This window comes from Ceratotherium simum, chromosome 9 (genome assembly GCF_057802395.1).
Source record: "Ceratotherium simum simum isolate JZ-2026a chromosome 9, ASM5780239v1, whole genome shotgun sequence".
In the NCBI taxonomy this organism is placed as follows: Eukaryota; Metazoa; Chordata; class Mammalia; order Perissodactyla; family Rhinocerotidae; genus Ceratotherium; species Ceratotherium simum.
In genome coordinates, this window is record NC_141908.1 from 23,416,535 (window position 1) to 23,439,177 (window position 22,643).

Consider the following 22,643-nt stretch of genomic DNA (forward strand, 5'->3'; position numbering starts at 1 on the left):
AACAAGCCAAATTCCGTTAGATTTAACGCTCAAGAGTAATCCTCTCTGGTTTGATGCTCTGTCTTCTTCCTGGACCCTCTGGGATGCTGGCCCATTGTTCTCTCAGTTGAAGGTGGTAGTTCCACTTCAAAGTCTCTGGGCAGCAGCCTTGACACCAAGGCCCTGAGCAGAAGCTCTGCCCATTTGACCCTGGGGGTGGCAGCCTGGCCTGCTGAAACTGAGGAGTTGGCACTGCCCAAGGGAACTGAGGAGGCAATAGCCCTGCCCTCTGGGCCTGTACTCTATGAAACTATGGTGGCAGTGGCAGCCCTGCTGACCTCTGAACTGCCTTCAGGGTCATTCTTCCCTTTCCTTGAAGGATAATGCATGTTTGCAGCAGATAGTTCTACTGGTCCCTCTTGTAAAATCTCAGAGGTCTGACAGTCTTCCTTCCTTTTTTCCTGTCTCTTTCTCCTTCAGTCCAAACTGGCAGCATTTATGCTTAGAGAGTTGATTGGATCCATGAGTCACACTTGTAATCTCTTTATAGCAAATAATTGTCCAACCACACTCTTGATATTCTTTCCAGAACACACTGTCTCATTTTTTGCAATATGGGTAGGTTGAGAATTTTCCAAATCTTCAAGTTGTGGTCACTTTTTGCTTAATAATTCCTTCAATTTATCTCACTCTATTCAAATTTTACTATATATAAGCCGCAAGGAGAAACCAGGCCATGTCTTCACATTTTGCTTAGATATCTCCTCAGCTAAATATACAAATTAATCATTTGCAAGTTCTCTCTTCCACAAAACACTAGAACACAATCCAGCCAAGTTCTTTATTACTTTATAACAAGGATCTCATTCCCTCCAGTTTCCAATAACATGTGCCTCATTTCTACCTGAGACCTTCCCAGAAGCACCACTAATGCCCGTATTTCTACCAATAATCTCTTCAAGCCAGTCTAGGCTTTTGTGTGTGTGTGTGTGTGTGTGTGTGAGGAAGATTAGCCCTGAGTTAACATCTGTCACCAATCTTCATCTTTTCGCAGAGGAAGACTGGCCCTCAGCTGACACCTGTGCCCATCTTCCTCTACTTTATATGGGACACTGCCACAGCATGGCCTGACAAGCAGTGAGTCGGTGTGTGCCCAGGATCCAAACCTTGGGCCGCCACAGCGGAGTGCGTGCACTCAACCGCTACGCCACCGTGCAGGCCTCCAATCTAGGCTTTTTATAACAACGGTCTCAAAACTCTTCCAGCCTCTACCCACTACCCAGTTCCAAAGCTACTTCTACATTTTTCGGTATTTGTTACAGCAGCATCCCACTCTAGTACCAAAATCTACCTTAGTTTGCTAGGGCTGCCATAAGAAAATACCACAGTCCAGGTGACTTAAAAGAAATGTATTTTTTCACAGTTCTGGAGGATACAAGTCTGAGATCAAGGCATCAGCAGCTGTCATTTCTTCTGAGGCCTCTCTCCTTGGCTAGCCAACGGCAGCCTTCTCACTGTGTGTTCACGTGGTAATCTCTCTGAGCATGTGTCTGATGTCTCTCTCTCTCTGTTTCCTAATTTCCTTTTCTTATAAGGACACCAGTCATATTGGATTAGAGGCCACCCTAAAGACCCCATTTTAACTTAATCAACTATTTAAAAGGCCCTATCACCAAATACAGTCCTATTCTGAACTACTGGGCATTAGTTAGAGCTTCAACATAGGAATTTGGAAGGGACATGATTCATCTCATAACAGTGACAAAAAGCAAAATTCACACACACACACACACACACATATATATCACATACGTGTGTGTGCATATGTAAGTTAATGTAATGTGTCAACTTGACTGTGCTAAGGGATGCTCAGATAGCTGGCAAAACATTATTAGTGGGTGTGTCTGTGAAGATACCTCTAGAAGAGACTAGACTAGCATTTGAATTGGCAGACCGAGTAAAGAAGATTGCCCTCACCAATGAGGGTGGGCATCATCCAATCCATTGAGGGTCTGAATAGAACAAAAAGGCAGAGGAAGGGTATATTCACTCTCTCTGCTTGAGTTGGGATATCTATCTTCTCCTGCCATTGGATATCAACACTCCTGGTTTTTGGGCCTTTGGACGCGAACTGGGACTTAATCAGTTCCCGTGGTTCTCATGCCTTCGGATTTAGACTGAATTACACCACTGGCATTCCTGGTTCTCCAGTTTTCAGACAGCAGACCATGGGACTTCTTGGCCTCCATAACTGCATGAGTCAATTTCTACAATAAATTTCTCTCTCTCTCTCTCTCTCTCTATATATATATATATATCTTCCTATATACATATGCAATACATATCCTAGTGGCTCTGTTTCTCTGGAGAACTCTGACTAATATAAAATCTATATATTTATATATATGTATAAAATATATGTTTATCGTATCATATATAAATATGTTGAAATATTGTATATAATATATAAATATGTATGTTTTAAAATATATATATTTTGTCACTAAAATTTGATTCTTTACTTTTGAAACACTTCAGTTAAGTCCAAGTAATTAATTTACTATTCACTTGCCAAGTGCCACATACAGAGATGAACCGTGAGATGAGACTAGTAGGATAATAAGAGTTAAGTGGAAAAAGGGTAGGAGAGATATTTGGGTTCAGTGAGCTGTTTAAGCAAACATCTAGGTATAGAATGGTCCTATGGTTATGTGGCGAGGCTGCATGTGCCTGTGTCCATGTAAGTACGGTATTAGTGGTAGGAGAGGTAGGGTAGCTACAGACATTTCTTTACTATTGGAGGGTAAAACATACTGTGGGTGGAAGACAATGTGGTGGAGGTAGGTCTATGCTTTAAAGAAACGTAAATCCGATATAAATGAAAGTCTGACCCTACAGAGAATTCTTAGAAGTAGAAAGACACAGTTAATTCGCTATTGAGTTCAACAGTTCTTCACAATAGTAATAATTTCTATACCTCACCACAAAAATTATTTAACAATACAAATATTGTCAAGATAACACACATTAGATTTTTATTAAAATTGGTTTTAACATTATTTAATATACCTACTTTAATAAATGTCAAAACTCTCTCCAAATAAACATGAGAAAAAAAACCTTGATTTTCTTTTTTTCTAGGCTTTTCTTTGGAGTTTTCTTTTTCCCACACACATAGTAATAAGAAAAACAGCCATCAAGAGATGAAAGTGAAGGCTTTCAAAGAACAAATCTATTCCTTAAATTGAAGGATACAGTAATAAAATTTCTCTGTGGAAAAAAACCTGTCACCTTCATAGATTGAATACTTTATAGACTTTCCAAATGTGTATAAGTTCTGTATAATTCAAATACTTTTCACTCTATGAAAAAAGGACAGATGTACTACCAACAAAACTAAAGCAAGCACTATATCTTATCTGTTAAAGCAATTTTTGTTTCCTATAAAGGCTTTTAGATGAAATAGTACATACTGATTTTTCATTAAAGATACATGACCACTACCAATCGAAATCTGAGGCTAAAATCTGTGTTTCAAAAAGTCTCCCCTTATAAGGAGAATCAACCACTAGGATGATATTCTGAAGGGCTTAATATCGTCTTAGCTGAACAATTTTCGTATTGCACATGGTCATAGACACTTTACATTAAATTTTATTTTTATTTATCTACATTTTAGAACCATATGAATTACAAATATCCTAGATAAAACTAGGAAATTTTCCATACTCTAGAAATTTCAATTCTAAGAAACATGAGCTTAAAATGTGTCTGAACCATCTTTCTATCCTTCATAGTCCCTTAACAGTGGGCCCTTAATAAATAATGAAAGAACAGTTCTCTTGAATACTTGTCTTTCTTGTTATAAAAATTTTTCCTTTACATCTCACTTTCCCTTGAAGTTACCATTATTTTTCCTTCATTTGATCCATAGCCAAATATTCAGAAAGGAATCTACATTCCTTTCTACTTTCTCACCTTTCCCTTACCCAACTACAGTCTGGTTTCTGTCATATAGGGCTTTTAAAACATCTCTCATGATGGCCATCTAATTGCAAAATCCAATAAACCATTTATAATTGTTATCCTCCTTGAACTATCTGGAATTGATATTCTTTGACACTCTCTACTCCTTTGAGTTGGAGGAATTTACTCTTTGACAAGTGTCCTCCTATCTTCTCATTTACTTTTGTTGAGTCCTCCATAACACGTTATCCAACATTGGTATTTCCTAAGATTCCATCCTTAATCCTCTACTCTTCTTTCTATACACCCTCTCTTGTGTCGTAGCATAAAATGTACCTCACAAACTGGCTCACAACTGTACCTCTTTAGTCTTCTTTCCTCCCAATATGCCGCATAGCCTGTGTTCTATTCTCAACAACCTTCACTTTTTACTTTCGGACCTATTCTCCGTGCTATTCCTCTTTCAAGAAAGATGTTCAGTCGCTCCCCCCTGTAAAACTACTACACATTTTTTCAAAATACTGTGAAAATATCACTTTATCTATAAAGCCTTTCTCTCTCCTACTAGTCATCATTAATTGATCTCTACTCAGTTGTTCTCTCACTACACTTTTGTCATATTCTGTTATAACAATTGTCGAATGGTATTTTAATTTTTTAAAACTCATTCATCTACTCAATTGAATTTTAAATTCTTCAAAAGTGAGAACTATACTGGAATTAGTACATCATAAAGAAAGCAGAACAGCATAAGAGTTATAACCAGGGCATGGACTTTAGAATCAAACAGTTGCGATTTGAGTCTCAGGTATCCACCACTTCCTAGTATGTGACCTCAGTGTGATCATCTGTGAAATGGGGATAACAATTATATAATAATAATTACCTAATATTCTAACTTTATACAAGTGCTTAACACAGTGCTTGGCACAAAGTATTTGTTAAGTTAGTTTGGGCTGTTATTAATTCTGCTTCCAAATTTACAGAGTCTCACTCACTAAAGATTATCAATAAGTATTTGGTGAGTGAATGAATGAATGAATGATAACAGAATGCAATTATCTCTTCTATGCTTCTTGTATGGCTTAAGTGATTTGAGGAATTCAGTAAGCATTACTCCTACCATCAGAATAAATTTTAGGGCATGGAAAACCAAGGCATAGACAAAATTTCCATAAAGCCAAATACAGACAGAGATAGAGAAAAAGATACACAAAAGTAAAAGGTGTTTGCTCCAACCCCCTCCAGTTAACATATTTTTCCTGGCTGAGTTTATCAGATGGGCTGATTATCACCTTAAAAGGTCAGGTGCTTCTGATGATACTTGGTAAGAGAACAAAGTGGAAGAGAACATTATTGTTGGCTGCTATGCCCATGAGAGATACTTATTCTGGTGACACAGAGGCATTCTCTGGACAGGCCATGTTCCTGAGACCTATTTGTGGGGAGAAGGCAGGGCAGGCCTGAAATGTCACGTGTACTTTGCTTAGGAATAGTGAGAGAGGGACAAGACAAACGAAGACTGGGCCCCAGAGCAGGAATCACCAGTGTCCTAACAATGAGGTAACATAAGTCCCTAGATAATGTTTAGCCAAGGATCACCCTGGAGTTACTAACTCTGAAATATCCTTGGATCTATTGCCCTTACTAGTCTTCCCTCCACTTACACTGCCCAGGTTCAAGCCCTCATCACTTCTCACCTGAAATGTTGCCAATCCTTTTGATGTGGGGTCCCTGAAGCCGATCCCCAGGGCTCTCCTCCACATACCAACAAGTGTCACCTTCAAAAGCAAACTCCTTTGGTGCAAGTCTCTGTCTCAAATCTCTTTGGCTACTCATTCTTTTCAGGGTCCTGTGGAACCCCCTAACTTTGACATAAATTGGGTTCCAATTTATCTTTCCCGTTTTATCTCCTTACTCTAGTCACCCTTCATTCTAGCTATATTAAACCACTCACAGTTATCCAAATAGGCCATTAAGTCTCACATCCATGTCTTTGCTTATGCTATTCTTTCTTTTCAGAATGCTCTTCCTAACCTCATTGAACTACATGAAGAACAAAAGGTTGCCTTCTCTGTAAAGTCTTCCGTACATTCCCATTTCCCATTCTGAATAAATCACATGCTCTGTTAAGACTCAACCGCCTCCCTTTTCTCCTGTGTTCATACCTACATTATTAAAGGTTAATTAGTTGCTTATGAACTTTTAACCCCACTAATTAGTGCGCTCCTTGATGTTGGGGGTTAAATTTCATTCATCTTCACTTGTCTAGGATTTAGCACATCTTCGAGGTCTAATAAATGTTTGTTGAATGACTGCAGGAATTTAGGGTGGAGGCACGGCAGAGGTAGGACTAAACAAGGGTCTCCTCTCTGTCTTCAGTTGCACAAAGTATTAAACCTGAGTATGACCTGAGAAGTGCATCAATTCCTTAACAGATTAGTTTATATACATTTTATAGACTAATATTTAAAGCGATATTTCTGGATGTATTCTATGTAGGAATATTGGTTTAATATATTCAAATATCTTCCAGGAAAAAAGAAAGAATATCAATTTTTCCTATGTGATTATTTTGATCACTTTCCATATTTTCTCAACTATTGTCTAAAGAATGACATTTTCTTGAATAACAAAATAGATCATTATGAACAAAATTATAGAGTTTTGATAGTGAAACATCTGAATTGTAATACAATTGTGCTTTAGACCCATTACGAGTACTCTGAGGCACCACTATGGGGCTATTTTCAGGTGCCAATCAGGGCTCCTGTTTATGACATTGGGTATTAAGGAGGATGTCAGACATGACCCATCTCTAAAGCTCAAAAGCAAAATGCAAAAATAACTTCCATTGTGATAAACGTTGATAGTTACCCTAAAGGTGATCCCTAAAATTTCTCAGAGGAAATGAGTTTATATGTTAGGGACAAACTGAATCAAGAAAGAATAATTTAACATATTAAGAAATGAAGTTTCTGAAATTTTTTAGTATGTACCTATTTCTTCTGTAAAGAAGTCTTACTGATTAAGGTAAGACAGTTCCCAGTAAAATTTTGGGAAACAAAATAACATATTATTTCATCAGTACTTGAAATGAAAGTAAGTTACTAAATAAAAACCACCATCCAAATATAGTATATAGTACTAAAGTCTAGAAACACCTGCTTCTGCACTTCTTTAATTAAAACCCACTATTCTAGCAAATGTATTTTTATGAGACAGTTCCAGGAGCATTTTCATTCCCTCCGTATATTTCTAGAAACTCTAGCTGACTGTGGTGCACACACTTGGTGAGCGAAGCAAAGGTTAAGTGTGTATGACACAGATGAGCCCCGAGATTATGTATACACTGTGAAATGCATGTGGATGTTCATGATTTAAGCCATTGAACTGTGGCCTGAAATGATGTCACACAAAGCGCAGCGGTAAGTGGAAGGTTAAACCTACTTGCATCTCGGCTCATTAAACGCAGTTAAAGTGCAAATCCCCTCATTCTGACAGTAGTGATCACAAGGGTTCTCTTTCTGGTCACAGCGCTGACTTTTAAACCCCACAGAGCATCTGCAGAATTTCAGTAAAATACAGCTAAATAAAGTGTCTGACTTTTTTTGCCAAATACGTTTCAAATTTATATCATACAGAGATAGTAACATATGAATAATATTTTCCTCAGGTACGCTCACTTCTCTCTCATACACACTCAACACATGCTACTTGGACGAGGTGGGGAACAGAACGCAGATGTGGATCATTTGTGGGCATCTTCCTTCCGGTCAAGCAGTGGTAAAAGAAAACTCAAAATAGAGGACACGTAAGCTAAATGGTTATATTTCAAATTGTCCATTCTGGACAATCAGGTACTTGAAAGGGGAAAATATTAAACTCTAGATTTTCTCAAGAGCAGAGAATCTCCAGTACTTTCTAAATGTTTAGAAACCCAGACTCAAGTTAATGCATTGCAAAGGAGACAGGGGCTTAATACGTTTACATAATACAACACTCTAAACCTGACACAAGCATCGAATAGCATTATACATTTGAAAAGATACCTCAAGGTCTTTTGAAAAGAATGGTTGTAAGTATCAAATTGTTCATAAATATGATAATGTCTGGGTTTCACATATTTGAATAAGGTCAATGAAATCAGAACAATTTTCCCCAGCATTTCTAAGGTCAAAGATCTATGAATGTCTGAAATGGGTATGATGCTAAGAAGTGAATGAGCTCTTCCTCATGACATCAATAGCAAATTGATGAAAGAGGAGCCATTGAGGGACAATACTTGGTCAGAGATGTCGATGAAACATTCATTTAAAATGTATTACCCGAAGAAAGAAGAACAGAGCAGGGATTCCACATGCATGCGAAATCATATCATAAAATGACCACAATGTTATAAAATACTCACAGACACACAGGTACATTTGTCTCGGGGTCCAGCTGGCATGTGCCACCATTGTAACAGTAGCCATCACATAACTGACAGCTAGAGGCAATCTTTCCATTAGTGCAGCTGCAGCAACAAAGAAAAAAAAAAATCTCATTGTTACTGGCATCATTATTGTTGAAAGCTGACACAAACACTCTGCAGATGAGAATACTCATCATAGAGGAGTAGTGGAGTGGCTGGCTAAAAGAAGTTTTCAGAAAGAAAGACTTGCTGGAGGCAAAGATTTTTTTTTAACAGAATGATGACAGATAAAATTTTTCTTTTGGTAATTTTCCAATTTTCAATCCATTTGCTTAATACAAAAATTTAATATAGACAGATATATGTGTGAAAATATGTACTCTAATGTCTGTCACTTACACTTCAAGGAGACATTAGTATCAGCATCTTACTCCCTTTTCATATAACTAGGGTTTGGTGATGTCCCTTTGAATTATAAACCACATCATCAAATACTCTGGAAGCACATGCTTCAGCTATTCCTTCTACACTGGAAAATCTGGTCCAAAGTATTGTTATGAGTTTTAGATGCCACATTTTGTAAGAAACTATAGGATTATCCTGTGGTCATTTTATCCTACTGTTTCTCTTTGAATATGTACTGTAATTAATGTCAAACTCTTTTTATTCTAACAGAAAAAAATATGGAGCAGTTCATTGCAAAATTAAACAGTAATGTTATAGGAACTTTATGCAGTATGGCAACAAAGTAATGAAGTAAGTAGGTTTCCTTGGAAAACTTACAGAAACAATTCTACTTTATAGCACATTACATGTCTAAGATAAGAATAAGATAAGAATAAACTTTGGCTATTGCTACATAGGAAAAACAAGCATAACGATAGAAAAAATACAGAAATTTCTTAGTTGCCATGTTATATTTTTAAATAAATAAATAGTGTTAGATTGGACACTGAAAATTGTTGGAGGAATAGAGAAAAGTGTATTGACATTCCAATCAGAATTACAACAGATCATGCCAATATCCTGATTATGAGATCATGTTAGTACGAGGTGCTATGAAGCAATCAATGGTATCACAATAAATCTGGACATAACCTTGTCAAAAAAATCAGGCTGCAACATCATGTATTGATCACTGTGATCCTCTCCATGATGGATATCTATTGCAGTACATCCATCAAAGGGCAATTCCCAATGATAGGTTAGGTCCCTGAAATAATCGGTTGGCAATCTTGTAGTTCATTTATTCTGTGCATATTTATTTGACCTCTTGTGGGTGGTAAGGCTGCTGGAAATGCACTGAATTGCTTATAACTTTCCAAGGTATTTAATTTAAAGATATTTTGTAAGAGTCTGGATTTTAAAATCACATTTTTTAAAAAATATAAACAGAAGCAATGAGTCAACTGTGTACTAGATGTGAAATGGAGATATGTGAAAGTGGAACCAAACAGGGGGAAGGAGGCAGTGGTATAAAGTTTCCAAGATTTAACAGAGAATATCACATCCTTTATAATCCATAGAGGCATCCAAATACAGAGCAAAGTGAGTCAAGGACACATTCAGTGGTATTGGTGTCTGATATGTTAAATGAGTCTTGAAGACTTTTCCTTGCCCTCTATGCCCAGCGTCCTTGAAAATCAAAGAGTCGAAAGTTATAGTTTCTTATTATATCAAAGGGACAGTGTCAAAGAGAAAAATTAGCTAATTACACATTAAAAGATTTCCCACAAAAAAGATACTATATACCAAATATCAGCTTTTAAAAGAGAAAAAAATTCCAATTATTGACTGCTTTTAAATTTATGCTTCCAAGAGTTATAAAAGATGTTGCCTCTTTCTCCTTCTAAAGGTTTTTTTTGAATCCTAAATTGAAGACAGAAATTTGTAGATATTTCAAATGTGAAATACAAATTATCCAAATCATTATAAGGCATCAAAGAGTACAACTCATATCTTAATGATATGAGTTTTCATCATGATTTCATTTCTTAGAGGCATGTGTAATACACACACACAGTTTGTGATATTATTTTCAAAAAGCTAATTGCCAGTTGTCCAGTACACACAAAGAATTCCCATAATAATTGACATCGCAGGGTTATTATTTAGGCTATTCAAAATTATGATCTAGTCTTTCTTCACCAATATTTACTTAGATTTCCAGAAGAGAGGTAAATATGCAGTTAGCTCTATTTTAAAGATTATACTCATTATATTTGACAGAGTATCTATTCGGACAACACACCTGACTATTTGCAATCACAAGTACACATGACGGCTTGAATTTTCCTATTTAAGTAAAAAAGATTTATTTTAACTCAATTGTGATTTAGTATTAGTTTTGGTTTTAGTATTGGTTCTTTACTTATGAAACGGAAATTCCAACATCACTATAAATTTCATTTAATGCTAAGATGAAAAGTATCTTAGAAATGAAAACAGACATCTAATAAGTTTCAGAATACCCAAACAGTCTTGTTTGTATTATCATGCTCATATGTTACATAGCCTATCTGATAAATCAAGTATTATACTCCTATTTTTTTTTTTTATTTATTTATTTTTCCCCCCAAAGGCCCAGTAGATAGTTGTGTGTCATAGCTGCACATCCTTCTAGTTGCTGCATGTGGGACGCGGCCTCAGCATGGCCGGAGAAGCAGCGCGTCGGTGCAAGCCCGGGATCCGAACCCGGGTCGCCAGCAGTGGAGCGCGCGCACCCAACCACCAAGCCACGGGGCCGGCCCTATACTCCTATTTTTAAACTTCCTCTATCTACTCATTGTTAACAACTGTTATTTATCTATTCTTACATATAATTTTCCAAAAAGATCTTTTAAGCATCAAGAACTATAATATTGGACCCCAATAGCCTACTCAGGTTACAAGGCTCTGGTGTTTCTAGGTTGGAGAAGCCAATTTTCTCAGTATAGTAGGCAGTACCAAGCGCCCTAAGAGTCCTGCCCTTCTTTCTTCATGTGGAACTTTCCCTCGTGATAGAAACAGGGTGTGTGTCTCTGCATGAGCTTTTCCAAGGTAAACTCAGAAGGAAATTGTGGCTCACAGCCTTTCTTTGATAATGGCCCATGATTCCCTGCATGAATAGAATGGGGTACATTCCATTCCTGATGTGGTACACTGGACGTGAAGAAAAACGTATGCCCACTAAGTGAAATAAAGTTCTGTCATGCTAAAGTTTCATCACAAAGAACTGATGAGCTTAATGAGCAAACACGATTTTGGTAGTCTACATGAAAATGCATTTTGCTTTTATGTACTTATCAAAAGCACATAGTTATAATTAGTCATATTTTCAATTACTTTACTTAAAAATAATGTACTTTCAAATGACCCAATTTGAGGGTTTCGGTAAATGTCATTCATAATGATAACACAAATCATATTTAGAGTAAATTCTAAAATGAGAGTAAATAAAAAAGAAAAAAATTGTTGATGCTGTCTGTAATAAAATTTTATTGAGTCTTATTTGGCAGAGCAACATAACTCAGGGCTGGCACCCTCGCAGAGCTGTTTCAGCGGAAGCTGTGGCATGAACAATTTACGGCATGCTTTCTAGCTCATATTCTCATTTATTATACTCCTAAGCAAGGCAAGTGATGAAGTCCAGTCCTTTATAAGCCCTTCTTTTAAAAGGTTGTTAAAATAAGTCTGGAGTGAGGATTGATCCCCAACCTCAGTGGCATCAACTTGTTTCAAGATAGAAGCTGAAAGGCATTACCCTTTAGCTGTGATGTTCTCTTTTCTATTTACTTGATCTTAAAGCCAAAGGGCAAAAGGCAGCATAACCAAAGTCTAACTTGGACATTTTTGTTGTAGTTGTTTCCTGGGAAACATTATTCCTTCTACTTATTTTGGACTATAATGTTCAAAGGCAGATAAAAAATAAGATTAAATTTATTTCTCTTAGACAGTCTTTTGCTCCTCTCCCAAAGGATCATTTTGTAACAACAGAAAAGCACTCACCGTCAATAAGAATGATGAAAGAATTAAAAATCTGAACTATTCTAATTTAAGGGTATTACTTATAGCGTTTTGAAGGTATGTTGCATTTCACTATTTCTTGCTTACTTTTAGGAATATTCTATATAAGGAATGATCTGACCATATCATTACATGATGAATTTTCATGTTCCCCAGATGTACATAATAGATGTTGAATAAGTTTGGATTTAATTGAAATGAATTGAATCTTATCTCTAGCCCCCCAAAAAAGAGGATGCAATGGCTGCCATATAGAATGAAAATCATTTACATTGTTTTCACTGTTTATTGTTGGACTGCTACGTGCTTGTGGGTTCTAATGCTTTATAAATTAAGCTAGATGTCCACTTACTTGCAAAATATATCTTCACTATCTTTATTTATAATGCAGTGGCCCCCATGGCACCTTATACATTTGTCAACCTCACATTTTGGTCCTTCATAGCGTATTGGACAGACACATTCAACACTTCCATCATCTCCAATGGTACAGGATTCAGAATTCACACAGTAGTGGTGACATACATCTAGGAAGAATATACAACAGAAAAAATGAAATTATATTACAAGATGTTTTTCTTCAGTCACAATAAATGTTACCATTTCATTTAATATTTAAAATTGGTCAATCAATAGGTAGAGGAATTTACAAAAGCAGCTTATAATTATATGCAACTAGAATTCTCTAATAATGCTATTGATTCCTCTTTTTGCCCGAGTTAGGCATCATTTCATATGGCTAAGAGGAGATAGGTTATATTGATGTAATGCTAGCTGACAAACTCTTTTGGTTCTGAATTTTAAAGTTTGAGTTAACAAGGTTCCTTAGCGTTCCTTCTAATGAGCAATATTAATATCACAGTGAAATGAGCAGAAATGCTCAAGATTTCTTTAGACGTCATTTATCGTTGCCTCTCCTCACGTCTATTTTCATCCAGACAACAGGGTAGTGAGTGGGGAGTAGGTGACCTCTACCTCTGCACTCACTAGCCCTTGGTGTGGTGGAAAGAAGTCTCCCTCTACACACGCAGAACAGGCCCAGGTATTTCTGAACACCTGGGTAAATAAGCAGACAAGGAGGTATGCCTCTCATGTTACTCCAAGAGGAAAGTGGGCTGGGAAACTAACTGATCCATCCCAGATGGGAAGTGACAACAGAAGTCTAGGCTATTGTCCCTCTTCTGTGGGATAGCCTAACTTCCCTGTCAGTCAGAGGGAAAACCTCCCTGTAGTCTGAGACCTTGGTTTTGAAAGATGTTTCTTACTGAGCATTACAGACAATTTTCTCAACTATGAAGGAAGGTTTCTTCAAATATTTCTATATCCCTTGAATGTGAGTAATAAAACAAAGACCATTTAATAATATAAAAGCCACACTAACTTTGTAATCGGACATTCTACCTCAGTGTTTTGAAAAGCAGACAACTCTGTAGGTATGCTTATATGAATAGATTATAATTTACCACATTCAAAATACTGAAATTCAGAGGCTGGCCTGGTGGCGTCGCCGTTAAGTTCCTGCACTCTGCTTTGGTGGCCCGGGGTTTGCAGGTTCGGATCCTGGGCACGGAGCTATGCACAGCTTATCAAGCCATGCAGCAGTGATGTCCCATATACAAAATAGAGGAAGATGGGCACGGATGTTAGCCTGGGGTCAATCTTCCTCAGCAAAAAGAGGAGGATAGGCAACAGATGTTAGCACAGGGCTAATCTTCCTAACCAAATATATGTATATATATATATAGAGAGAAATTCATAATACAAATAATCTTAAGCAATAGAACTGATTAAATCAATCCCAGACTTTGTTTAGAAGCTGCAATTTCCTTTTAGGTCTCTAATTGTGAAGCAATGTTAAAGGAGATTAGCTGAGATGAAAATCACAATTTATAAACTTTAACCTGCTTGAAGACAATTATAGCAGGTGAGGAAAATTAAAACATAACTTATAATTCTCATGTTTGTATATTTATCTAACCCTTTATTAAATCAGACAGAAATTAACTTTATTGACAAGCTTGCTTCATATTTATGGAAATTTATTTCAAGCATTCTTTTGCTTGCTGTTGCATTATGCCAAGTACCTTCATTGAGAGTTAATGCTAAAGTCTATTAATATGAGTGACAGCTATATTTAAGAAAAGTAGCACTTTCAACAGTTCAGAGACTTGGAAATCTAAAAATTAAGTCAATGGTAGTATCTATTCATTATGGTGTCTGTTGTTGTTCTAGGCTTGGGAGGTTATCATGTACACAACACAAATTCTGTTTTTATTTATGAAAAATGTATCAGCAGCAGTCTATATGATCATCTATTCAATGCAGAAATCTCTAAAGAACAACTTTCAGTAGTCAGGTTGCTAGACACCTCTTACTGACAGAGAGCTCTTAATATTGCCCCCAATTTCTTTAAATTTTATCCTTTGGTCCTGCTTCAGTTGTCTGATGGGACGCAGAAGTTGGTTGATGTATCTTTCCGAGATCTTCATATTATGTCCTTATTCAGAAGTTTCCATAGTTAATAATCCATCAGAATCATGTAGGAGACTTGTGCGCAAATGCAAATTCCAGTGCCCTTCTCTGTTGCCCACCACCTGCCCCTAGACTCTAATTCATAAATCTGAAATGGGCTCCGGTGATTCACATGGGACTGGTTGAGGAACTGGAATTTGGGAAGTAGGGAATGTAAGAAATGATAACCTGGAGATGATATTTCTGATTAGCAAAGGGACTACATTGTCTAATGGTTGTAAATAAATCTGATTTGACTTAAAAGTTTATTTCTTGACTAACTTTGTGAGCTCTAATTAAAATGTAACTTTTAACCTAAAATTTTAAACCACTTTGTTTTTATAACCTCATCACTGAGAAGACTGGAGAAACTATAAAAAATTGGGCTAAGATTCTGAGGGTTGATGATTGCCCTATACCACACTGTAGCAAGGAATATTTTGCACTTATCTAGAGTGCTAAAAGGTAAAGTTAAAAACTTACCTACAATTTACTAATTATAAGCAATTTTGATGCATAAATTAAACATTTTAGACTAAAATTAAAAAGACATGAGAATATATACAACTCACTAGTAATCAAGGAAACACAAAATTAACACCTCAAAGAAATACCATTGCTCTCCCACCAAATTGACAACAAATAGCAGACACTCTCATACACTGCTAGTGGGAATATAAATTGCTTCAATTTGGAAAACAATTGACAGTATCTACTAAAATTTGAACATACTCACACCTTATGACTTAGCATTTCTACTCAATATATGTCCAAGAATAAAGCATGTACACATGCACAAAAACATGTACATAATATGCACAGCAACCTTTTTAGAAATAGCCAAAAACTGAAAATAATCCAAACATGCATCACAAGAAGAATGGATAAACTGTGGTTCACTCATACAATGGAAAATAAAATATATATACATATATATGTATATATAGGGAGAAAGAGAGAAATGAAAAACGAAAACATTACAGCTATAAGCAACAAAATGGATGAATCTCACAAAAATAATATTGAGAGAAAAAAGCTGAACACAAAAATATATATACTATTTTTTATTTATATAAAGTTCAAAAGGCAAAACTAATCTATGGTTTTAGAAGTCAAAAAGGAGTTATCTTTGGGAAGAAGGGAAAGTATAGTGATGAAAAAGATCAGGGAGCATCTGGGAGATTGACAATATTTATTCTTGACCTGAATGTTGGTTTACACTGGTGTGTACATCTGCTGATAATTTATTGAACTGTATACTTGTGATTTTAAATTTTTCTATGTATATTATGCTCCAATAGAAAGTTTTTTTTAACCTAATGGAATATAAACTACAATTAGAATATTTTAGAAATTCTGGTTAATTTGCTAAGTAGGCTAAATAGTTTCTCTCCTTACAGACATTATTTTTAAAAGGAATTCATGGTCCACTTTTTATCCTTTAAAGGAAATTCTCCATTCTTTAATGCTTTCAATATTTTCTCATAGCGTGTTAGATACACATTATTCAATCCAGTTGATTGTTCTCATGGCATAAAAATGGAATCCAAAGAATATAAAAGAAATGTTTGCTGAAGATAAAATTGTGAAATAAGAAGATATTAGAATTTATATTTTAATAAGTAATTCTAAATTGCATGCTGTTAAGCCATGCCACTTTTTCCTTCTAAAAAAAGGCAGAAATTATTTTAGGCCCAGAACATTTTCTGTACAGATATTCAAATGGAAGACATTTCATTTTTCCCAGTTCATGTATTTAGCCCTCTATGCTAAGTTGAAGTTCAGGGATAGAAAGTTGCACACTATACTCCAGCCCTGCCAAAGTTGCTTCCCAATGCATTTCTACAAAAATTTTCTCACTGTCTTCCACTATTAGGCTTAAGATGTGGAGCATGTAGAAGTTGCTGAGATATATGTTTGGCTGGATTGTTTTCTGCACTGCTGTTAGGATTCTAGGGCCCATCTCTTTGAATGTATATTTCCTCCCTCCCTCCTTCCCTCCTTCTCACTCTCTCTCTTTCTTTCTTTTTTCTTTATCTTAAAGCTTTCTCTATTTACTCAATTCTAACTCGAAGATTCCTGAACACAGGAGAAAGTAGATCTTACTTAATAGGGGACTTAGCATCTGATATTTAAACTACCACATAAGCATTGGATACGTGTAAATTGGAAAGCAAAATAATTCCTTCAAGTGCTCTCTGTCATTTCCAGTTTAATCAGGACACATACTATGTGCAAGTCTAGGAAAGAGTCTGAAACATCTAATGGTGCTATCTATTTCTAAATTGGGTGATTCAACCAAAACCCACATTCTCTGCAATTGCCTCAATATCATGACAGCAATGTATAATAAGTCATAGGAGTGCTACCTAATTTCTCTCTCATTCCCTTCTCAGTTATAACCACTTTGAATTACAAGCATCTATGTAAAACTTGTGTAAATAAATGCTGTATTTTCATCAGTGTCACCTCTCTATATACTCTCAAATAATTACTACATACTCATATTTAAATTTTAAGTATCTCTTCAGCTATTTATCTAATAAAAGAAATACTTCATTAGCACTTCCCAATCTAGTAGAAATTTAGCAAAGTATGAAGAAGAGTAGTATATGAGAAGGCTCGTTTGATATGCAATTGTTTGCTTTCGTTCCAAGGATTCTGCCCTCATCTAATAACCTCTGAAATGAACAGAGAACTTTAGCAGTCATTAGAATAACACTTTTCTTATCCCAGAGCACTGAAAAATAGTTACCCCAGGAGCTTACCACTGTAAGCATCAAAAATCCTTTAAAACCATTTGAAAGTAATCTTTCTATAAGATAGATATGAATTTTATTAAATAAAATATATTAATATTTTCATTAATGACTCACTTATCACTATGACTATCAATTATTTGGATGAACTTACCTTTGCAGTTTTACAGCCTTCTGCTTTTTTTCATATTTCAACTTTGACTATGTGAAATGTTACTGATTACGAAGCAATCGACAAATCTAAATCAAAAACTTAATTCTTCTTAAAGAAAAAAGAGTCAGAGGTGTGGATGGGGTGGTTGGTTAACACCAAGGTGTGCAGCAGGGATTGTCTTCTATTTTCTGACACAAACTAGACAGAGATACACAGACACACACACACACACACCGCCCCCCATATCTCCACCCACATAAACAAACTATCTTTTTTTTTCTTCAAATTTTAAATTTAGCTTAATAGCTATTGGAACCGAAAAAAAGTGGTAGACTAAAAGAAGACAGGTTAGAAGAAATATAGGTGATGGGAGACTCTTTGTTGGAGAGGCTGGAATAGGGAAGGGTTGAAGATAGAAGAGAGAGATTGAAGATTAAAGATAAAAGAGTCTAGCCAGATCGGACAGTAGCATAGAGCAGGAACAGTCCGAATTTATGGACAGGAAAGCTGGTGGAACAACATGGTTGATCTTGTTTTGAACAACATGAGTAATTTAACCACGACAATAAAATGGAAGGAGTGGCTCCATAACTGACTATTTGCTGAGGACATGCATGTGCCTAGTTGTATACTGGGAGCTGCGGGAAGAGTCCAGAAATACAAGACAGGACACCAGCTCTCAGAGAGCTGACAACCCAATTGAAAGGTTAAGACAAGAAGAAAAAAGGAACCAAAATTGATCTGAATAATGTTCACTGTGGCAAAAACCTACATATATTACTACTAACAAAATTTTCCTTTCTATGGAACATTCCATCTCATAAGTTTTGAGCATTTTACTGACCTGAATGGCATAACAATTGAGATGTTCTGCATATGATAAGAAGGAGCAATAATGAAATGTAATTAATCTGTGCTAAGAAAGTAGAGATTACCATGAAATTATATAATAACACTTTATATTCACAATATAAAAATTGTTATGACCTCTGAAGCGTAATTACACTGAGAATTGCATAGTAGCTCCAAACACAATCGTAATCTAAAGGACAACGATGGATATATAATTACAGAGTATTCATATGGTAATTAGGTAGATAGTAACTGGAGAATAAGTGAATGCCTATTTTCTGCAACAGAAATGAAGTAATTTTCAAGGGAGGTCATTATTGCATTCTGTCTCTCTCTTTCTCTCTTTCTCTATCTTTTCGTTTTAAGCAACCAGAAATACAAGGAGATACTTATTCCTTTAATCTTTTACAATATCTTAATAGACTGCATAAAAATATGTGCATGTATGGCTATATATACAGGTTTATGAATATTCATGGGGAGCCAGATGTCTATAAAATCTCTGGCTGCATTTAACTTCTTTCCTAAATATTTCTTTCTATTGAAAAGTAATTGCCAAGACTATTTAGCTATTAACTCATATTTGCAAGTGGGCTATTCACATTGTAATAGCTGGTGAAGTGTGAAATTTATTTAAAGAGAAGAAAGCCAAACTAAAATAATACCACCTAAACAGGAGCTGAAGATGCTCAGTGAGAATAACGGGGAACCTGGAGAGTTTTTAAGTGGGAATATAGAACAGTTATACAGGGGAGACTAAATTATACAACTACATGTATGTACATCAATTACTCTCCTTCAATAAATTTTGACCTGGACTTTAAAAAAATAAGTTATGTGAATTGACTATAAGACTCGTAATTTAAGTAAGCATTTGATAACTTAGGACTGCACACACACACACACACACACAACAATAAATTAAAAGTAAGATGGGATTACTTTCACAAGGAAGACTAGGTAAATCCACAGTGCATATTGCCAGGCATTCTACAACCGAGCTCCAGGATCAGTGCAATTCACATTCCACCTTCACTTGAATTTATTGTGTCCCAGGAGCAGTGCATTCTACGAATTTTGTTAATGTTCTCCCTGCAGAGAGGTCTACGGCTGCTTCCATGTATGTAAGAAATGTAGAAGAATTTCCAGGACAGCCAACAATGGTATTTTATAAACTTTTGATGAACACTTATACTAGGGTGACATAATAAGAAAAAGAAAAAACAAAATCATTGGCCAGAATATGAGGCACTTGGAGGTTAACTTCAATGCTTCCTCTGGCTAATAATGTGACCTCATCTGAGTTACTTGATTAATTTCTCCAAGACACCCTTAGGTCATCATCGCACAGAGGCAGTATTACTAAACACACCTAAGATTATGTCATGATTCCCTCCGCACCCACCCATCATCAACAATGCCCTTTATATCAAAGCCAACTCGACCCTATTTTGAGTAAAAGGATGGAAATGATTATGATGATGATAAACACTTGTTTTTAGCTGTCTTCTACATGCTAGGCACATGTGTGTGTTCTAGTCTCGTGCATTACATGGTGTTCTCATTTTATAGGTGACTAAACTAAGGCACAGAGAGGTTAAGCAACTTGCCAAAGATCACACAAGAACAAGTAAGAGAATTGAAATTCAAACTCAAATAAACCTAACTCTAGAAAATAACCTCTCATTTTTCTTATTCAACAATCCATACATTTGCTCAGAAAAAAAATCTAGAAAGTAATTTTGAATATCTTTAGTGTACTCTTTCCCTTATGTGTATCTAAAACTGAACGTGCTCCCATCTACAGAGATGTTTCTTAGCCTCCCATCACAACCCAAGTTGGATATTTGCCTCTCTAAGCACTGAAAAGTGGGTAAACCACTGTAAAAGCACCAGATTCTCTTACTTGAAGGGAACGCCTAACCATTCATGCAATCTGTTCCTTATCAGGCAGGATCAACTCTGGGTTGAAAATAAGAAACAAAACAACAGTTAAGAAATCACAAAGTAAGACATGCCTGAAGTGTTAGCATTTACTGGCATCTAATTTGGGATGAAAATATTTGGAAGGTTTTCTGGAAAAGTTCTAAGATTCATAAATATGTTAACAAGAGTGATTGTGGCCTTTCCTTCTCTAGAGCCAGTTTTTCATCTAGCATGGTTTAGGAGGCAAGAGAGAGAAAGTAGCTTGTATAAATTTTCTTAGAATTTTATGATTGTTGTCTTTGAAGGATTATGTAAGTAAACAGAAAAATAGATTTAAGAAATATTAGAATATATTCTTTTTTACATTCCTCAAATGTTTTACACAGCCTAAGATATTTTAATAATTAAACTTATTGCATAATCCTAAATATATCTTCCAATTTTAGAGCTGAGTTTAATAAAGTAGGCAAACATTGAATCCAGGTATGCCAATTAAATATTCACTAGGGAAAAAATGTGTGCAAAACTCTGATTAGAGCTGATAAATTTTCATCAGGAAAGCATGTTTAAGAAAATTAGCATTTTCTAATTTATTACTAAAAATAGAAATACATCCCAAGCATTTCTATAGAGAAAACTGAAAAATTTAAAAGAATGAACTCTGTTCTGAGCAAACAGTGCCATTTTTGAGTATCCAGGCAGAAGGAAAACGTAAAATTCAGGAAACCGAGTTATCAAAACTTTGATTTGAGTGAGACATATGAGGTGAGATTTAAAATGAACCAGCATGGGAGTGCAAACTGGTGCAGCCACTATGGAAAACAGTATGGAGATTCCTCAAAAAATCAACGATAGAACTACCATATGATCCAGCTATTCCACTGTTGGGTATTTATCCAAAGAACTTGAAAACACCAATTTGCAAAGGTACATGCACCCCTGTGTTCATTGCAGCCTTATTCACAATAGCCAAGACTTGGAAGCAACCTAAGTGCCCATCAAGGGACGAATGGATAAAGAAGCTGTGGTATATATACACAATGGAATACTACTCAGCCATAAGAAACGACGAAATCCAGCCATTTGTGACATCATGGATGGACATTGAGGGTATTATGCAAAGTGAAATAAGTCAGAGGGAGAAGGTCAAATACCGTATGATTTCCTTCATTAAGTAGTAGATAATAACAACAATAAACAAATACATAGGGACAGAGATTGGATTGGTGGTTACCAGAGGGGAAGGGGGGAGTGAGGAGGGTGAAAGGGATAATTCGGTACATGTGTGTGGTGATGGGTTGTAATTAGTATTTTGGTGGTGAACATGATGTAGTCCATGCAGAAATAGAAGTACAATGATGTACACCTGAAATTTTTACAATGTTATAAACCAATGTTACTGCAATAAACAAAAAATTAAAAAAAAAAAAAAAAGTAACAGCAAATCCAAAAAAAAAAAAATAATAAAATAAAATAAAATAAAATGAACCAGCATTTAAATGTTTAACAGACTGCTGTTTCAAAATGCATCAATAATTTTAGTAATAATCAAAAATTAACTCATAAAACTATCATGGCAATGTTTTTTCAAATATCAGAGAAATCTGTATAACTTTTGTTTATAAATAATGTTCCGGGTTGAGTGCTCCTCTATTTTTTAAAGCAATCCAGCTATAAATGGTTTTAGCAAGCAACTATTTATAAAGTGATAGTCTTTTGAGACTTTAAGCAAGCTGACTTGCAGATGACAGCTAAATATGGTTTATCAGATGAGGCTAACTGAAAACCAAATTCGTGAATAAGCATATGATGGCTTAAAAATAGAATGAGAAGGAAGTGTGCACATATAGGCAGTACCTCTCTGACCATAAACAAGCCATTTACCATATTTAGGCCCTAATTTCTTTACCAGGACATTGAGTATGTATTGAGGTTCAATTAATTTCAGCCTGATAAAATTTATTAACTTCTGTATAAATGGTATCTGTTATGTTAACATCGCCCATGCCCTCAGAGTGCCTATACTTGGATAGAACCCTCACGGCTTACATGGTTGGAAAAAAATCAAGATCAATAA

The 22,643-nt window shown here is 35.7% G+C and overlaps 1 protein-coding gene across 5 annotated transcripts in view; it reads right to left on the bottom strand.

Annotated features, from left to right (window-relative positions):
- The window catches only part of LRP1B (LDL receptor related protein 1B), a 1,862,264-nt gene that overhangs the window by 31,504 nt on the left and 1,808,117 nt on the right, over positions 1 to 22,643 (bottom strand). For 4 of the 5 annotated variants that reach the window (XM_087435120.1, XM_087435121.1, XM_087435118.1 and 1 more), the window contains 2 exons: positions 12,717 to 12,891; positions 8,357 to 8,461 (listed from right to left, as the gene is read on the bottom strand). In XM_087435120.1, the coding sequence (XP_087291246.1) occupies positions 8,357 to 8,461; positions 12,717 to 12,891 (280 nt within the window). Of the gene's footprint in view, positions 1 to 7,395; positions 7,510 to 8,356; positions 8,462 to 12,716; positions 12,892 to 22,643 lie in introns of all 5 variants that reach the window. The other variant, XM_087435122.1, reaches the window with a different exon arrangement.